The sequence below is a fragment of the Astyanax mexicanus genome, chromosome 20 (assembly GCF_023375975.1).
Source record: "Astyanax mexicanus isolate ESR-SI-001 chromosome 20, AstMex3_surface, whole genome shotgun sequence".
NCBI lineage: Eukaryota > Metazoa > Chordata > Actinopteri > Characiformes > Acestrorhamphidae > Astyanax > Astyanax mexicanus.
The window spans coordinates 12,545,777-12,564,380 of NC_064427.1; the positions used below are offsets into that span (position 1 = coordinate 12,545,777).

At 36.4% G+C, this 18,604-nt stretch overlaps 2 protein-coding genes across 8 annotated transcripts in view; one reads left to right on the top strand and one right to left on the bottom strand.

Annotated features, from left to right (window-relative positions):
- LOC103028411 (proto-oncogene DBL) overlaps positions 1–11,236 on the bottom strand; it is a 60,953-nt gene extending 49,717 nt beyond the window's left edge. For all 7 annotated transcript variants that reach the window (XM_049469034.1, XM_049469036.1, XM_049469031.1 and 4 more), the window contains exons 1-2: positions 11,106–11,236; positions 115–234 (exon numbers count right to left, since the gene is read on the bottom strand). In XM_049469034.1, the coding sequence (XP_049324991.1) occupies positions 115–234; positions 11,106–11,156 (171 nt within the window). In that variant the 5' untranslated portion in view covers positions 11,157–11,236. The remainder of the gene's footprint in view (positions 1–114; positions 235–11,105) is intronic.
- si:ch73-52f15.5 (uncharacterized protein LOC100150557 homolog) overlaps positions 1–18,604 on the top strand; it is a 200,036-nt gene that overhangs the window by 172,663 nt on the left and 8,769 nt on the right. The gene's annotated exons all lie outside the window — the stretch shown is intronic.

Here is an 18,604-nt window from a genome sequence, read left to right on the forward strand (position 1 = left end):
TTATACATTGTTTGTGCTGATGCATAAGTGTTTCTTTTATTTATGCCACCAGTCAGAAAGAGTAAGACCTAAAACACACATCTCTCTCTCTTTGTCTCTTTCTCTCTCTCTCACCGGCATCTTGAAAGTAAAGTCATCCTGGCTGAAGCGGAAACCAAGGTCAGTCCCAGTGGTATGGACGTGACTTTTGGGCCTCAGCACCAGAACCAAGTGAAGATTTCCAGGAAAAGAGGCCTGAAACACACAGACAGAGTGAGATTAGACAGACTTTTAGCGTCTTGAATGGAACTGACATTAAATGAAACTGACATTCAGGAGAGACACAATAAGCAACGATAGCCCTAAAGGAGGTGGCCACAGAGAGAGTTATCTCTTTCTCTCTCAATAATTTGAATAAAATTAGTGAATGGGCCTCTGAGTGGTCCAGCTGCCACTATGATCAGGGAATTGCTGGTTTGAATCCCAGTCATGCGGTTCGAGGGAGCACAATTGGTCATGCTCTCTCTGGGTGGGTAGATTGTGCTGACTTCACATGTATTGGCGAGGCACGTGCTAGTCTTCACCCCGCTGTTGTTGGGGCATTACTGGTGATAAGGGGAATACAGCTGATTGGGTGGGATAAACGAAATAGCTAAATTGGGGATTAAAAATAAGAAAAAGTTTAGAAGTTTAAAAAATAAGTTTAAATAAGTATAATTTTTATTACAAGTGGGTGGAGTTAAACACAATACAACACGAACTACTGTCTGACACAACCCTTTTATGTAAACTAATCATTACAAATCAATACTGTTTTTTGAGAATCCACATTGCTTTGCAAAATATTACAAAATTATACTATATCAATATTTTTTTACACCCCTAATTTATATATCATTAGTAATTTATATTACTAATATATATATATTAATAATAACTGAGTTTAATTACATACAATATGTGGACAAAAGTATAGGACACCTGCAATGTTGCCAATTCCTGTACTTGTTACAGTACATCTGTGAGGGAAAAGAATGTGGCCATATTTGAGACGATTCTCAGGAATTTACTGTTTTATTGTAAGACGTAACACCAGACGTAACCACATAATCTACCATTATATAATAGTTATATTACACTATATATTATATATTATAGTTAGTAAGAAAATATAGAATCTACTCAATAAATCTCACTGTGTATGGGTAAAGTTTAGTCTATATTCTGAGTAAATATTATATAAACCGAACAGCTGACACATACTTAAAAAGTAACATTTCTTAGTATATTACATAGTAGTTACATCACTCCTTTTGGCACATGATGTCCTTTATTTGCATAGTGCTCCCTAACCCACCCCCAACCCCTAACTCATCATCAGGCCTACTTTCTTATGGGCATTTTGTTGTATTTTACTGAATTTTTGGATGCCTTAATTTAGTGTTGTGGGCTGTAAGTGGCAGTAAGTTACCATTTTCTTTACTGCAAAGCATGACTATATGCTGGCTGTGAATCGCAATGCAATATATTTGCAGTGTTTCTGCTGCCAGTTTTTTGTTGTGCTTTTTCAGTAAAATTCTGTACAGTGTTAGTCTATCTATAATTTTACAGTACTCAATTGGCCACCCAAGTATTTACAGTACATATTGTTATTGTAAAGAATAATCACAGTATTATAATGTATTTATTTGTCATATTATGAAAAAGAAAAAGAAATTTGTGTACAATAAATTATTATCCATTGTAAGCTGTAATCTTTCTCTAAGTAAATTACTGTATTTTACAGTCATTTATTGTACGTTTTTTTGCCACTTAATCACTTTAAAATTTACAATTTATGCTGTTTCTTCTGAAATCAAAGGAAATGAAGAGTTTATCCTGCTTTTGTTAAAGTAACCATCTTTAATGAAAGTCATTCTGTTAGATTTTGAATCATTGCTGTGAGGATTTGATTGCATTTACTGACAGAAACACATGGAGGAAGCAGAAAAAAACCAAAAAGTTTTGTTTGTTTCTGTTGAATATGGTGGTCTTTATTGTGGGCCATATGTTTGGGCAGTGCAGCATTGGTAAGAAAACTACTGGCAGGTCGGAAGTAGTGCTGCACAATATGTCCAAAATTTCCATTACAATATTATTCAGAATTTTGGTCAATACGATATAAGACATTCCAAAATATGTCTTAAAGAGTAACTACACGTTACATTATATTAATAGCTGTTACAGTTTTTCTCAGTCGATTTGGTAAATTTTTCACATCATGATTTACTTTGGCATCACAACAAGTGCATTTCTCAAAACAGTTAGTGCAAACAGCAAAACTCAATGAAATACCTGCAAAAGCACATACCTCCCTCAGAATTCTTTGTTTTTGCTTCAATCAGTTTGTCAGTGCCATCAGAATGCCTAGTCTGTGTTTGTCATTGCCTATGAACAAGGCAGTCAAAATACTCAGTCATGTTGTCAGCAGTGTACAGTGTAAGTATATTCTGATGGAAACAAACTTTTGATTCAAATCAAATCAATTAAAACTGTATGTGTTACACACAAAATACACAAAAACTTAAACAAAACATTGTTACAGTTTTTCTCAGTCACTTAGGTGCGTTTCTCGAAACTAATATTTGCACCACAGTATGGACATTTCTCAAAACAGTTTGTACAAACAGCACCACATAATAGATGAGCAGCTAATGCTCATACTTCACTCAAAATCCGTAGTTCATGCCCAAAGGTGTATATTTATGTCATTAAATGTGTCAGAGTCATCAGAATGGCATATCTTTATGTCATTGATTTCGAACAAGACAGTCAAAATGATTAGTCATGTAATAATGTATCAGTTTACTCTGTAAGGGTTTTCTAAGGGTTTTGCTAATGTTTTTATGACAGATTGAAAATTATTTTTCCTACATAGCATATATAAATTGGAACAGCACAAAGTTACACATTACTGTTTGTGGGAGCCTTATTGCAAGAAATTGTACTCAAAATCATGTATTCACTTTTTGTGCAGAAATTTGACAGACCACATAATTGTAACAAACCCCCACCCAAAAAATATTTCTGTAAAAAGATTACATAACACAAAGTTTTTTCAGAAATCTAAACCTAGGAAACAGGCAGCAATGTACAGTGCAAATCACAGTGCAGTCTTTCTGTACTTCCTCACGTTCCTGTCTGTTGGGCCACATATTCTCATCCACATCATAACGGATAGCTTGCCTTACTCTCCTACCATGCACCTTTAGTTCTCCTCTTTTCCTTTCTGGTTGTTGAGCCTGGTTATTTCCTTGTGGATGTTCCGTTGTCAGAAATTGTAATATTATGTTGTGCACATTCTAAATTTGCTTGCCAATTGAAAGTTTGAGATGCACCTTTGAGCCATTTTAGAAAACTGCTTGATCATTGGTTTATCTAGAGCTTCACACACTCCCCTTCATTAGAAAAAACAGGATTCACCTCAGTGCTAATCATCAGTTCAAGAAGATATTTACCTAAAAGGTCCAATATAAATGTATAAAATCTGCTTCAAAGGTCCTGACAACTGACTAAAATATTTTGATTATGGCAACTTTTACAATGAACTAATATCTAGGTGTTTAGGTTGTTAGGGCAGTTCAGCAGAGTAATGTTTAATGCATTGTGATCTACATGACAAAAGCAATTGATAATTTGGGAAACAGCTGACAGTTATAAAGAATAATAAATGAGAAATGACTTCTGTGATCTGCACAAGTGACTAGATGATGTGCAGAGTGAACAACTTGTTTTTAGAAATTCATTTTTGATGTGAAAAATGCTCCAAAGCGAGTGAGAAAAACTGTAATAATGACTGTATATGGGAGACTGACAGCATTAAAATTGCACTGTAATCACACTTTTTGAGTAATATTCATTTACTGTATTGTTTGCACTGCAAATTGTTGACAAAAAAAATCCGGAATGACAGACAGCTGTTTGGCAGCACTCTGTTCAAAACACAAAGCAAAAATTACAAAATTAGAAACTTACTCTAAACATTCAAAACAACCTGAGACAACAACAACTTAAGGAATTATAGTCCTTTTTTATGCATCCTGACTCTCCTCTCTGTTGGGCTACATGTTTTCATTCACATTACACTGAATATCATCCTGTGCAATGCTTTTGAACGATCGAAGACACAGTTGTTCTTCCAATATTTGGCTGCACTCAGCGAGCAGCTTCAGCCATTGTAAGACCAGGATTTTACCAACTTTACTAACAAAGTTTTATAGAAATGTATTATTTATGCCTGAGAGATTATGATAACCTGTTCAGCACTTTTGCAAGTAATGATCTAAGCAATGACCTTAAGCCTAAATGTTTTGCAGGGTAAGACAATTGCATAGATATTCAGTAAAACACATTTTGCTGAGCACGACATAAGCAATGGTTAAAGCAAAAAACAGCTGACAATTGTACATGAACATTAGCAATAATGACAAAGACATTTGCAAAATGTGAAACACAATGAGAAATTAAATTATGATGTGTACAAGTGACAGGAAGATGTGGAGATTAAATAAACTGTTTTGAGACCTTCAATCCTGATCTGAGAAAAGTACCAAATCGACTGAGAAAAACTGTAATATAAAATAAATATGTTAATGAAATATACCATCACTGCTTAAAAATGCTAAAAATGAAATGCAAACATTAACATATGTATATCTTGATGTACATATTTTGATTTAAAAAATAGTCCAAATAAATAAAAAAACAGGGGTTGTAAAATGATTCTTCGTATAAGTCTGTTCATTAATATCTAGCTGGAAAATCTTTATTTTTAGGCCACAATTGTATTTTAACCACAACGGCTAAAGGCTGACTTGTGATGCAAACTGTTTTGAGCAAAATGTAATACAGATTATTAAATACGATTTGTGGACACTATATGTGGATTACTTAAGTCCTGGTTATTGAGCAAAGAATACCAGAATGTATCTATTCACTCAATGCTAGCTAAGCTGAATTCAACCTGTAATGCTAATAAACACAGACAGCCTGGTAAGCTGTTATTCCAAGCTTAATTATTCACTAGCTTTTGATTTCCGTTGTCAATCTACCATTTAGATAGATAGATAGATAGATAGATAGATAGATAGATAGATAGATAGATAGATAGATAGATAGATAGATAGATAGATAGATAGATAGATAGATAGATAGATATTGTGTTGCCGCATTGTGTTGTTATGATAAGCGGTCTCATACAGACCCTCTAGACACTATCCTACAATTTTTTAACAGACATTGATCAAGTGTTTCAATCCACACTTCACAGATAAAAACAAGCAACTGTATCAAACAGCATTACAGTACTGCAGAACACTTAGAATAACAGCAGTATAGAACAGAAGCAGTGTCTGCGGAGTAGCTCCAAAAGATCGGAGACGACAAGGAAAATAAAAAAATTAATTCTGTTTCAACAAATTACAAGTGTATTCCATGTGCTGTTTCCATGATAAGGTGGCATCAATCATTACACCAAGATATTTATGTAACTGCACCTGTTTGATTATTTCACTATTAATAATACTGGGGTTTATTATTAATGATTTTAAACAAAACGCAATCCTTTATTTCCAGAGTGTTGTTTTGGCTACATTTAATAGTTTTGTTAAGAGCTGTCCAACACAGTATCATACAAATATTTTAGAAAATATAGATTTTTTTTAAGTCTGTTTATAAAGTAAAAGGAAAGCATAATGCACACAGCCCTGACGTGCAGAAGAAAGGGTCTTTTTCACTTTAAATGATGTTATGTAATAACAAAAGTTTGGGAGAAGGACCACGCCCAAACTCTACATTCTAACTTCACCCCGTATCAATCAACCGTCCTATAAATACCTCCCCTAACTAACTACCTCTCGTGACGAAAGTTCGCAACCCACCTCCTCCCCAACAACCCCCTTTTTCTACTCTTCCACTTCTTATTAAATAAAAGGGGGGATATAGCTGCATGCTTCTTCAAGCACGCAGTTCAGAACTCCAGCCCAAATTTCCCTCCCTTTTTCCTTCTTCTTTCTCTACTTCTTTAGGCGTGGTCCGCACTTAGCAAAAAAGCTGTTTGTAAGAAAAGAGGCATACCAGTGAATCAAATAGGGATTCACTCTCAGATGGTACATTTTAGAGAGTAAAATACTGGGTTGTGTTGAAGGCTGATGAATAGTCTAGAAAGAGAGCTCTAAAATAGTTATGGGCTTTATCTAGATGTTTAGTGAGGATATGAACTAATGTGGCATTTTCTGTGCTGTTTTACCTGTTTTATATGCAAACTGAAATGGATCTTTACCTTTAAGAGGCAGCTGCGCGCTGACTTCTGTTCATTCCTATTTTAAGAGCGCATAGGAAACTGACTGCGATTTATTCTGTTTATTGTTTATGTAAAAACTGGGTTTGCAACACTGAATATTAAACAAGTAAATTAAAATAATTAAAAATAATTAAAATAATTAAAATGAATGAAATAATTAATAATATAAAATATAAACTAATTAAAAAAACATATTTAAAACAATCACACACTTTCTGATAGTGTGCAGAATAATAAAAGGTTCAGTTAGTTTCAGTGTCAATTCATAAAACAGCTCACCAAACCTCAACCTATCCTTTATATTTGACAATATTTGATTACCTTCGAGGTCCTTACTTATTTTTATTTCACTTTATCCTGAAACATCTATTCCTCTTCCTTATCCTGAAACATAAATTCCTCTCCCTTATCCTGAAACATAAATTTCTCTCCCTTATCCTGACACATCAATTTCTCTCCCTTATCCTGACACATCAATTTCTCTCCCTTATCCTGACACATCTATTTCTCTCCCTTATCCTGAAACATCTATTCCTCTCCCTTATCCTGAAACATCTATTCCTCTCCCTTATCCTGACACATCTATTCCTCTCCCTTATCCTGAAACATCTATTCCTCTCCCTTATCCTGAAACATCTATTCATCTCCATTATCCTGAAACATCTATTTCTCTCCCTTATCCTGAAACATCTATTTCTCTCCCTTATCCTGACACATCTATTCCTCTCCCTTATCCTGAAACATCTATTCCTCTCCCTTATCCTGAAACATCTATTCCTCTCCCTTATCCTGACACATCTATTCCTCTCCCTTATCCTGAAACATCTATTCCTCTCCCTTATCCTGAAACATCTATTCCTCTCCCTTATCCTGAAACATCTATTCCTCTCCCTTATCCTGACACATCTATTTCTCTCCCTTATCCTGAAACATCTATTTCTCTCCCTTATCCTGACACATCTATTCCTCTCCCTTATCCTGAAACATCTATTCCTCTCCCTTATCCTGAAACATCTATTCCTCTCCCTTATCCTGAAACATCTATTCATCTCCCTTATCCTGACACATCTATTCCTCTCCCTTATCCTGAAACATCTATTCCTCTCCCTTATCCTGAAACATCTATTCCTCTCCCTTATCCTGAAACATCTATTCCTCTCCCTTATCCTGAAACATCTATTTCTCTCCCTTATCCTGACACATCTATTCCTCTCCCTTATCCTGAAACATCTATTCCTCTCCCTTATCCTGAAACATCTATTCCTCTCCCTTATCCTGAAACATCTATTCATCTCCCTTATCCTGACACATCTATTCCTCTCCCTTATCCTGAAACATCTATTTCTCTCCCTTATCCTGAAACATCTATTCCTCTCCCTTATCCTGAAACATCTATTCCTCTCCCTTATCCTGAAACATCTATTTCTCTCCCTTATCCTGAAACATCTATTCCTCTCCCTTATCCTGAAACATCTATTTCTCTCCCTTATCCTGAAACATCTATTCCTCTTCCTTATCATGAAACATCTATTCCTCTCCCTTATCCTGAAACATCTATTTCTCTCCCTTATCCTGAAACATCTATTCATCTCCCTTATCCTGAAACATCTATTTCTCTCCCTTATCCTGAAACATCTATTTCTCTCCCTTATCCTGAAACATCTATTCCTCTCCCTTATCCTGAAACATCTATTCGTCTTCCTTATCATGAAACATCTATTCCTCTCCCTTATCCTGAAACATCTATTTCTCTCCCTTATCCTGAAACATCTATTCCTCTCCCTTATCCTGAAACATCTATTTCTTTCCCTCATCCAGAAACAACTATTCCTCTCCCTTATCCTGACACATCTATTTCTCTCCCTTATCCTGAAACATCTATTCCTCTCCCTTATCCTGAAACAACTATTCCTCTCCCTTATCCTGAAACATCTATTCCTCTCCCTTATCCTGAAACATCTATTCCTCTCCCTTATCCTGAAACAACTATTCCTCTCCCTTATCCTGAAACATCTATTCCTCTCCCTTATCCTGAAACATCTATTCCTCTCCCTTATCCTGAAACATCTATTCCTCTCCCTTATCCTGAAACATCTATTCATCTCCCTTATCCTGACACATCTATTCCTCTCCCTTATCCTGAAACAACTATTCCTTTTCCTTATCCTGAAACATCTATTTCTCTCCCTTATCCTGAAACATCTATTCCTTTTCCTTATCCTGAAACATCTATTTCTCTGCCTTATCCTGAAACATCTATTTCTCTCCCTTATCCTGAAACATCTATTCATCTCCCTTATCCTGAAACATCTATTCCTCTCCCTTATCCTGAAACATCTATTCCTCTCCCTTATCCTGAAACATCTATTCCTCTCCCTTATCCTGAAACATCTATTCCTCTCCCTTATCCTGAAACATCTATTTCTCTCCCTTATCCTGAAACATCTATTCATCTCCCTTATCCTGACACATCTATTCCTCTCCCTTATCCTGAAACAACTATTCCTTTTCCTTATCCTGAAACATCTATTTCTCTCCCTTATCCTGAAACATCTATTCCTTTTCCTTATCCTGAAACATCTATTTCTCTGCCTTATCCTGAAACATCTATTTCTCTCCCTTATCCTGAAACATCTATTCATCTCCCTTATCCTGAAACATCTATTTCTCTCCCTTATCCTGAAACATCTATTCATCTCCCTTATCCTGAAACATCTATTTCTCTCCCTTATCCTGAAACATCTATTCATCTCCCTTATCCTGAAACATCTATTCCTCTCCCTTATCCTGAAACATCTATTCATCTCCCTTATCCTGAAACATCTATTCCTCTCCCTTATCCTGACCAACTATTCCTCTCCCTTATCCTGAAAAAAGTATTCCCATCCTTTATCATGACACAGCTATTTATTTACTTTATAGTGGAACAACTAAACCTCTCCCTTATCCTGGCACAACTTTTCCTTTCCAGTATTCTGACACAATTATCCCTTTGCTTATTCCGTATAGAATTATCCTTTCAGACTTTTTTATTTTCCTCATCTTGATACTACACTTCCTTTCCCTTGTACTGGACTGACTATTTATCTGCCTTTTCCTGAAATAATTAATCCTTTCCCTCATCCTCATCATGTTAAAACATCATCATGTTAAAAAAACATCATGTTAAAACATGCTTACTGAATGCATATTGTGTAATACCAACATGAATTGTATTAATAGTTTAGTCCATAACAGACAGATGTTGTAAGTGTATTTAGAATTGTTTTAATTTGACTACAGACCAGACAAAAGGATGTTAGTGATTGTAAAAAAAAAAAAGAAAAAAAAAAAAAAAGAAAACTGTAACGCTGCTGTCAGGTGGGTCCTAAATGATACCGGAATATTGAAAATGTAATGTAATAATTTAACATTAACTGAAATGTTAGTAATCTTTGTAAATACATACAATGTCTACTACACTTTTTTCCATACTTTTTTATGAAGTAGACTAATAACATTTTATAGTGCAACTGCTGTTTTCCAAAAGCACATTTACATTTAATGAATATTTGGCAACTGAAAGTATAATAAGGTAAGACTAAACAATGTCAGACTTATTTGAGTTTTTTGCAGTGTTTATTCTTACTGTTACTTGCAGTGTTAACTCTTAAGTTCAGCAGTGATACTTGAACCGCCTTCTTCGGCCACCTTGTGTATCTAAGAGCTGTTTCGGGAGCGGGCCATGTGGGTTGCTTTGTGCTAGTAAACACTGCAGCAGTGGACCACTGATATAGTGATACTTAAATCTATTCTATTACATGATATTTTATTCTATTCTAAGAACACAGAATAAGTAGTACATTATAGACTACTTAGTTACAGGGAGTAACAGTTGTTTTAAACTCAGTACAAAAAGATTGCAATTGAGGTGCTCCATATCACTTACATCCAGCTGCATCTGCGAACCTTTATTAAAGTAAATTTGCGATTACGATAGCACCTGAGGTGCGTTTTTTTTTATTAGAATTGCAAATATAGTGCTCTGTTGGTATGTCTGCTGGAAGATTAAAATGTTTGATTTGTAATAGCTTTTTCTTTGAAAAGCAAGACAATTCAGTTCAATTTAACAGTTAACAATGTTGTAGTCATTGTGACATCTGGTTCATTCACCCCGGTTGTAAAGAAACCTGAGTCAGTATTTTTCTCTATTAACTGCAGTTTCACACCAAACCCCACTCACTCTCAGTGTAGAATTTCCCCTCTGGGATCAATGAAGTACCTTTCTGTCTATCTAGCTATCTATCTATAACACATGAGCCGAAGGTCATCATGCCTAAAACCAGCAACAAGCCCTGGACCAGCAATGGGTGCCTTAAGCAGCCAAAGTTTCACTGATTCACTTCCAAACCATCTGTCAAGGTTTAACCTTGACAGACAGCTAATCAGTAAAATCCAGCAGTTCCTTCTGTCCACCCTGCTCACTAATCACACACACACCAACCCACACACATACACACACTGCAGCTAGACTGAAGAAAAACTGCATTTGTGATGAGAAATAACAGTGCCTAATTTCTCAGTCTGAACAGAGCTGTGGTTTAACTCTGGTCCATTTTTAAATGCTCATCACCGACGTCCTGTTTCTGGATTATTTAGTTACATCGGCCCACGCTGAATGTCATGCCTGCACACCTTGAAAAAACACACTGCGTTCAACCTAGCAGAAGCTGCTTCTATAGCTGCTGCACAGCCTCTCTGGGGGTTTGGACATGTGTAACCCTGCCCAGAAGCGTCTGGTTCTTACCGTGGCACGCCTGAATCGGGGCAAGCCTCTGAGGGTATTGGCTTCAGCCATCTTCTGCAGTTTAGGCTGCTCTTTCCCTTTTTCTACTCCCTGCTCCCCCCTTTCTCCATCAGTCTCCACTGCAGGACGCAGTCAGCCAAGGATGCTGCACTTTCACACCCGTTTTCAGGCCGGACACGCCCACTGGCGCTGATTGGATAACTCCGTCCCAACACCGGCGCCAGTGTTTGCTAAGCAGTTGAGGATGAGCTAATTTGCCAATCCTTGCGCAGGAGGGCGGGACTTGCCCGAATACGGCTGGAAAAGCAACAATATAACCAGCAACTCTTTAACATGAAGGTCTAGCCAATCAGAAGACGAGTACATGTGATTATGTTTCCAAACTACAAGAGAATATATTTCTACCAGGGAGCTTTCAAATGCACCATGAAATTAAGGATATCAACAGTAAAAATATGGTCCCTGTGGGGCTTTTGTGTTTTTAGCAAAACATATTTATCTGTTTTTGAATGTTTTTGCTTTAACATCGCATGTTTATTTTCTTACACACATTCATGGACACATACTACATTTTCTCTGCATTTCTGCTCTTCAAATTTTAATTTCAAGGGGGACACATTTGCAAAAATGAATCAAAACCCACCCTATGTTGACTTAGAACAACATTTGCGAAATTACAATTAATCACAAAAAAACTTTTTTTCTTTACTTCTGTTTATTAGTTAAAACCAAAAACTGATCAGTTACCACCTAATATTTAAAATAAATAACAAAATATTTGGTTATTATTATTATTATTATTATTTTTATTATTATTATTACTATTGGCATGTCCATACTTTCTACACACAAAAAAAACATAGTAGTGTTGGGTCCTGTGTTTTTAATTTTTTCTACTGAAAGCACTTTTTACAATGGTGTCCTTTTATTAAAAATAATGTAACTTTATGTTTTATAGAGATTTTTGGCAGCAGTTAATATAAACGTTAGTTAACCCAAACCCTCATAGTCAGTTAGCAGAACAAGACCCAAAAGTTGTTCGTATTGCAGTATATTGTCATTGTTGTGATTCGTTGCTCTTATCACTGACCTCGCGTGTAAAGCCGGTGTTGTGCCGAATTCAGCACCCCTGCCTGGAAAAGCCCCAACTCTCGGGAGCGCGCACCCACGTCTTCTTGGCTTTAACTTTACTTAGAAAATTTAAAGCTACACTGTCTCATAAGAAATCAGGAATAAGAAATGTGCTCGCGAGAGGGGGTGCTTTTCATTGCAGGGTGCAGATTTTGCTTTCAAAATAAAAGTTTCTTTTAAAACAATTCCTTCTTTTTCTGCTGTATAATTTTTTTTGGGGGGGGGACAAATTCACCTATTTCTGATATTGGGTGGGACGTGTCCCTACGCCAATGTAAAAAAAGGGTTTAAAAAAGGAACAGCTGTTGTGCAGCTAAGATGTGTTTTTAAAGTGTATTTAAAAAGCATGTTGAATTTGTTAAGACACAACACATATGTAGCTAGCTGCATATGTTTTACACTGAGATATTGTTTGTTAGCTAACGTCTGAGCTAACACCTAACTAATTAAATGGCAATGATATTCTAATTAAAGCAATTAGCTTACTGCACGTAAATAACGTACACACACCTTAGTATCCTTAAACACTTGCACACAAATGTAATACTTTAAAGTAGATAAAGTACTGTTGTTAAAGCTGTACCTTCTGATAAGCTACAAAACTAAATTTAATTGAACTCTTGTCTTTTTTTGTTTATGTTAATATGTCTGATTATGTATGTAAACTGTATGTTGTTTGATTGTAGGAAGGTAACAAAACCAATACATGTTATATGTTGCCTTTTTAGAGCACATTTACAAGTAAGGCTATAGATTTTGGAGCATATCTGCTTTTGGTTTGAAGGCGTTTTGTAAAGAAACTGAAACTGGTGAGCTGAAACTGGGCCAGTGTTGGTCTAACTGTAAATGAGTCTGTGCTACAGTTGAACCAAATATGAAAAAGAGTCATAGATCTGAGCCAAATCTGGGCCAGATGTAATGAAATTCAATGTAGAGTGTTCTGGCTCAAAATCAAACCAGATCTGCAAATCTGTAATAATTTCGACCCGTTGTGCAAAAATAAAGTGGGCAAAGTTTGTCGTCCAGATTTTCAACAGATGTTGTCACAGATTTTTTGTCAAAATTTTCTAACTTAAAAATGAAAGGTAACATTGACAACAACTTTTTGTTGAAACAAATGGATTTTTACAGTGTGGCAGGTGGAGTGAGTACACAACTCTGAAAAGAATGATTTCTCTGTAAGTGTCACCAAATGACAAAAACACAATACTTACAAAAAACATACGTGCGCCCGAAATGAAATTGCCGTGCGAAAACGCCCTTTCTCAGGTTCAAGTCACATTTAGTAAATCTGACTGTGAGCTTGAAATAGGTGCGTACTCCCCTTTAGGGGACATGAGGCCCCTGGTGTTTAAAAGAGCGTTGTTGTATATGCATTCACTGTGTTATTATTGTCAATATCTTTTTAATTATTTAGTGTGTTGTGGTGTATCATTGTGTGCATGCAAAATATGTTTAAAAAAAAAAAACATAGTGCTGATTTGTCCAAGATGATTTTTTAAATAGCACCAAATGCACTCCTAATAGACCACTGCAGTCGTGCATCATTCTGTAGTCCTTGTATGCCCATATTTGGGGTTCCGTGTCTAAACCGAACTTCTCTATTGGTGAAACGAATAGGCTTTTTAAAAACCCACCTCTATCACATTCTATGGTAAATAAACCCTGTACATTTTATTCTGTGTAGATTTTCCTCCTGAACATCACTGGATTCTGTGAATTGTGAAATTAATTAGAATAATGCTAGCTTTTAGCTAACACCAGCATACTCCTGTCATATTTTTTCAGCATATTACTGCCCAGTTGATGCAACTATTGAACTAACTGCCCTCGCTGAGGTGAACTAGGTGTTACAGCAGTAACACTTTCAAACAAGCAGCACAGTGTTACTCCAGAACAAGGGTATTTAATTAGAGAAGCTGATTCTAGCTGTTCTACGTGGTACGCTATCGGTATGAGTACTAATCAAACTGACCAACCACCCTGGATTAAATGACATCATATGCTGTGCTGGAGCTACTCAACCAGCCCCTCTGGATTTTACAGCGGCTTAGTAATGTGAGTAATAGTAAGGTGGTGAGACAAGTTAAGTGTTTATTGTTTTAGTACATTAAGCCACATTAAGCCTTTTCCTAAGTGAGAAGAAAACCCATGTTAAGCGTCTTATGTTTTTAGCATTTTAGACTCTTTCCTTATTGATGTTTCATCTATCTAGGTTAAAAAATTCCTGCTTGTTTTAGTGCTTTTCCTTCAGCAAGGAATTGTTAATTGATTATAGATTTCTTGGATCGGGTGTGCTGTAATTCAATTCATTTCTATTTATGTAGAGCTTTTTAAAACTCTTTAAAACCACAGAGATGCCAATTATTGCGGTGACACAGTGGCAAGGAAAACTCCCTCACATTAAGAGGAAGAAACCTTAGGAGAAACCAGGACTTTAAAGGAACCCATCCCACTCGTGTTAACCCGCTCAGTACAAACAATAATGATTATTAACCAATGACTCTAAATAGACACTAAAACCTGTGGGGAAGCGCTGCTCCAGAAACAGCACTGAGTACCAATAGTTGCCCGTGAAGTTCTGTTAAATAATAGCTAACCACAAAGTCCAAAGAATTTCTCTATACATAAATAGTCATTTGGCCACACAACCAACAGCAATCCGAAGGTAATTGCAGTTACTTTATCAACAAAGTTGAACAGAGATTTGTAACCCCCAATAATATTCGTATGAATTTGGGAACAGAGAACTGCACAATGGAACAAATGCAGAGGTTTCTTCGGTATGAAGGTGAGGATCAACATGCAAGGGACTGTTACATTAATGCTTCCAGCCACCATAATTAGCGAGGAGAAACCTGGTGGGGATTCATGCAGAAACAGTACACCCAAAACAAGACAAAGCAGGTGGAGGATTTGGACTGCTTTACTGGCATCTTCCTTAAAACAGTTAATACAGTACTTGTCTAAATATCATTGAAATGAACATCTATTAATTGTTGTACTCCCATCTCATAGCAGAACACGACCTACACCCACCTGCCACATCTGGTGAAGCAACTGAAGTGTACCTGATTTTAAGGACTTACTTAATGACATATAGATAAGCCATCATACACTCTCTACAGCTTAAACTCAAGATATTTGCTGTATTATAGACATTTTACTTTACTGTTAGTAGCAGCCGATTAAAATATTTTAACAAATATTGCATTTAATATAAAATGTAAGCCTTTTGTAAACCTATATAACACATGAGGTTTAGAGTAACATGAGATATTTAAATAGAACAGTAAAGGAAATAATGTAACATCACTTTTCTGTACAATGTTATTGCATTGATGTATATGCTTTAATAAATGATGCAAAGTACAGGGACACAAATATAAAAAACACACAGTTTAATTGAATACATGTCCATTGTGTAAACATTTGTACTGAATAGGATGCTCTCCATTTGAACTCATAACTCAGGATAGTAGTTGTAAGTACAAGGCAGCTCCACAACAGAAACACATATTGGTGCTACAAGTTGTCTTGATAGGCCATCCATCGGTGCTACTTGCAGAATAATTGATTTCAGGTTGTCTTGTGTGGGGACTGACTTCACTGTGATCCATAAGATCCATTAATTCATCTTTGTCGTCACCAATGAGATCTTCCTTTTGAGCTTTCAATACTAAATCTTGTCCTGTGCCGCTCAGGTAAAAACGCAGGGATTCACACAGCAATGCAGAGGAAAGTGAGCAATCCCTAAAAACAAGTGTGAAATACCCTCATCTCTTCATTCTGACCAGAAGGCTGAATAGACATCATGGATACACCATCTGCATCGGCTCCCTTTTTTTATAAATGAAACTTAAGTTAAAGGACACATGAGTTGAATTGGCTAATCATCTCTTCCAGAAGGTTTGCTCTGTGGTGCTTTATTCCAACATTCACAACTTCATAGTCATTACAGCACTTTCAACTGAATGGTCCTATGGTGGGTGTTCAGTCTCTTCAGAATGTGTCCAAGCTTGAATTATGCCTTCTGCTGGCCTTAAGATGTGAGTAAGTATCACATCAAAATTGTTCTCTTAATGCAGATGAACATGGTCATGCAACCAAACAGCCTGCCACTGTTTTACTTCTTTTTAGTTTTGGTTTGTTGTAGCTGTTTTTTTACATATCATTTATTGTTTTTAGTTATTGTTTATTTATGTTTTACTCTTTTATATGTGATTAATTGTATTTATTCATCTGTAGTTGCCTTTTTTATTAGTTTTATTACCATGTATTTTTTTTACAAATAATTTTATGATACCTACTCTTAAATTCTTTTTTACATTATTTGTTTTATATCTTTTTTATAATATCTTTTTTGTTATTTATTTAATTTATTAAAATATATTTTCCATCCCATCCCTATGTAATTGCTCGGCTACATTGTAAATGAGGGCCACCCTCAATGTACTTCGAGTTTAAATAAAGGTTGATTAATTGATTGATTGAACTAGTGTCATCTAACTGACATAATGATGGCTCACCAAGAAATGGGCCAATTGTAACTTCAGATAAATTAGACAGATAACTCGAATCAGTTGTTTCTACAACACTTGATATGATAGAAATAGGTTCACTGCATTCTTCTTCTGCAGCTTTTACATATGTCTGTTTGTCAGCTTTACCATTTTTGATTCAGATTCAGCGTGTTCAGCTTGACACCTTGTGTTGAGGTGGAATCATAGGATTCCCATTTTAATTTTTAATTTTTAGTTTTCTGATAGTCTAAAATGTCATGAATGAAGCTTTCCAATTTTCCTTTTCTGAGCATCCATTGAGGAAAAAACTGATCTTTGGCGTGATCAGCTTTTTTTCCTTTCTTGGGCAAATCAAGAATTCCTGTTTCTCCACGAATGTGTGCTGGCTCCACACTCCTATCATTATCAGTCTCTTCATTTTCTTTGGTTCTTTTTCCAATTCCCATTTTCTGACTAAACTTTTCTAACAATGACAGTCTTTTAGCGTCTGTTCCATCCTTCTTTTCAATTCAAATTTATTTGAATAGCACCTTTTACAACTGATTTCACAGAGCAGCTTTACAGAAATCACAGGACAGAGAATCAGGCAAAACATTAAATTTAAAAATACAGAACCCCCAGTGAGCGCAGAGGCGAGGAAAAACTCCCTCAGAGCTGCAGGAGGAGGAAGAAACCTTGGGAGGACCAAGATTCCCATTTAAGGGGGACCATCCTACCACTGGTCAAACGGCTTTTAATTTAATTTAAAAAAATCTTTCATACATCCACATAGATTTTATATATTCAAGAGTATAGCAGCGCCACTAATGCAGGCAGTTAGAATTCATGTAAATTTAGATGTTTTCGGTAGTGGAGAGTGAGCAACTAGTCTGAGGCATGTTGCAAAACCTGGATGATGAGCAGCTGATCTGTGGTGGGTGATGGAGAAGAGCTGATTTCAGAAACTTCCTACAGTCTGTCCAGAGAAGGAGAGCAAAGGAGAGCCTGAGGGTCCAACATCCATCGGTATCGGGTCAGACAGGTGGGCAGTAAGTAACTCGGAGGAAGGCAGAGAGATGGAATTAGTTTTGACTGGATTTATGTAAAACAGAGAATATAAAACATTATCAGAGTGTGGCTAATGACTCCGGCAGATCTAAATAAAACAGCCTAACTAAAGGTAGAGAGCCAGGAGGTAACAGACACAGAGGCACCCTGAAACACCAGCATTCACTCACTCCACCGTCCACAAACCTGAGTGACCGTGAGCAGTGGGAGAACAACAGCACCAGCATCTCAGTTTACCACAATTCCCTCTGTCCATGAACCCCTGAATCTGCAGCCTTCTCTAAAGGGAAAAACATTAATTACCAAAAGCTAAACTAAACAAGTAAGTTTTCAGTCTAGACTTAAAGATTGAGACTGTGTCTGAGTCCCGAACATATTCGGGGAGATTATTCCAGAGTTGAGGCGCTTTATAAGAGAAAGCTCTTCCTCCTGCAGAGCTCCTCTGAATTTTAGGAAATACTAAGAAACCAGCACCCTGGGATTTAAGTAATCGCGGTGGTTCATAAAAGGAGATGAGGTCTCGCAGATACTCAGGAGCGAGCCAGTGTAGGGCTCAAGTGAACGGCACAAGTGAACTGAGGCTGAAAGTATTGGGACACCCTTCCTAAAATAAAGGGTATTCAAATTATTCTGATTTTTTTTATTATTCTGAAGTACTGTCTCTACTGTCCAGGAAAGATTTCTTTTTTTTTGGAGCACTGCTATGAGGATTTGATTGCATTTAGTGACAAGAGTGTTAGGTGAAGTTAGGACATTGGATGATAACCAATCACCCCACTCCCCCACACATCCCAATAG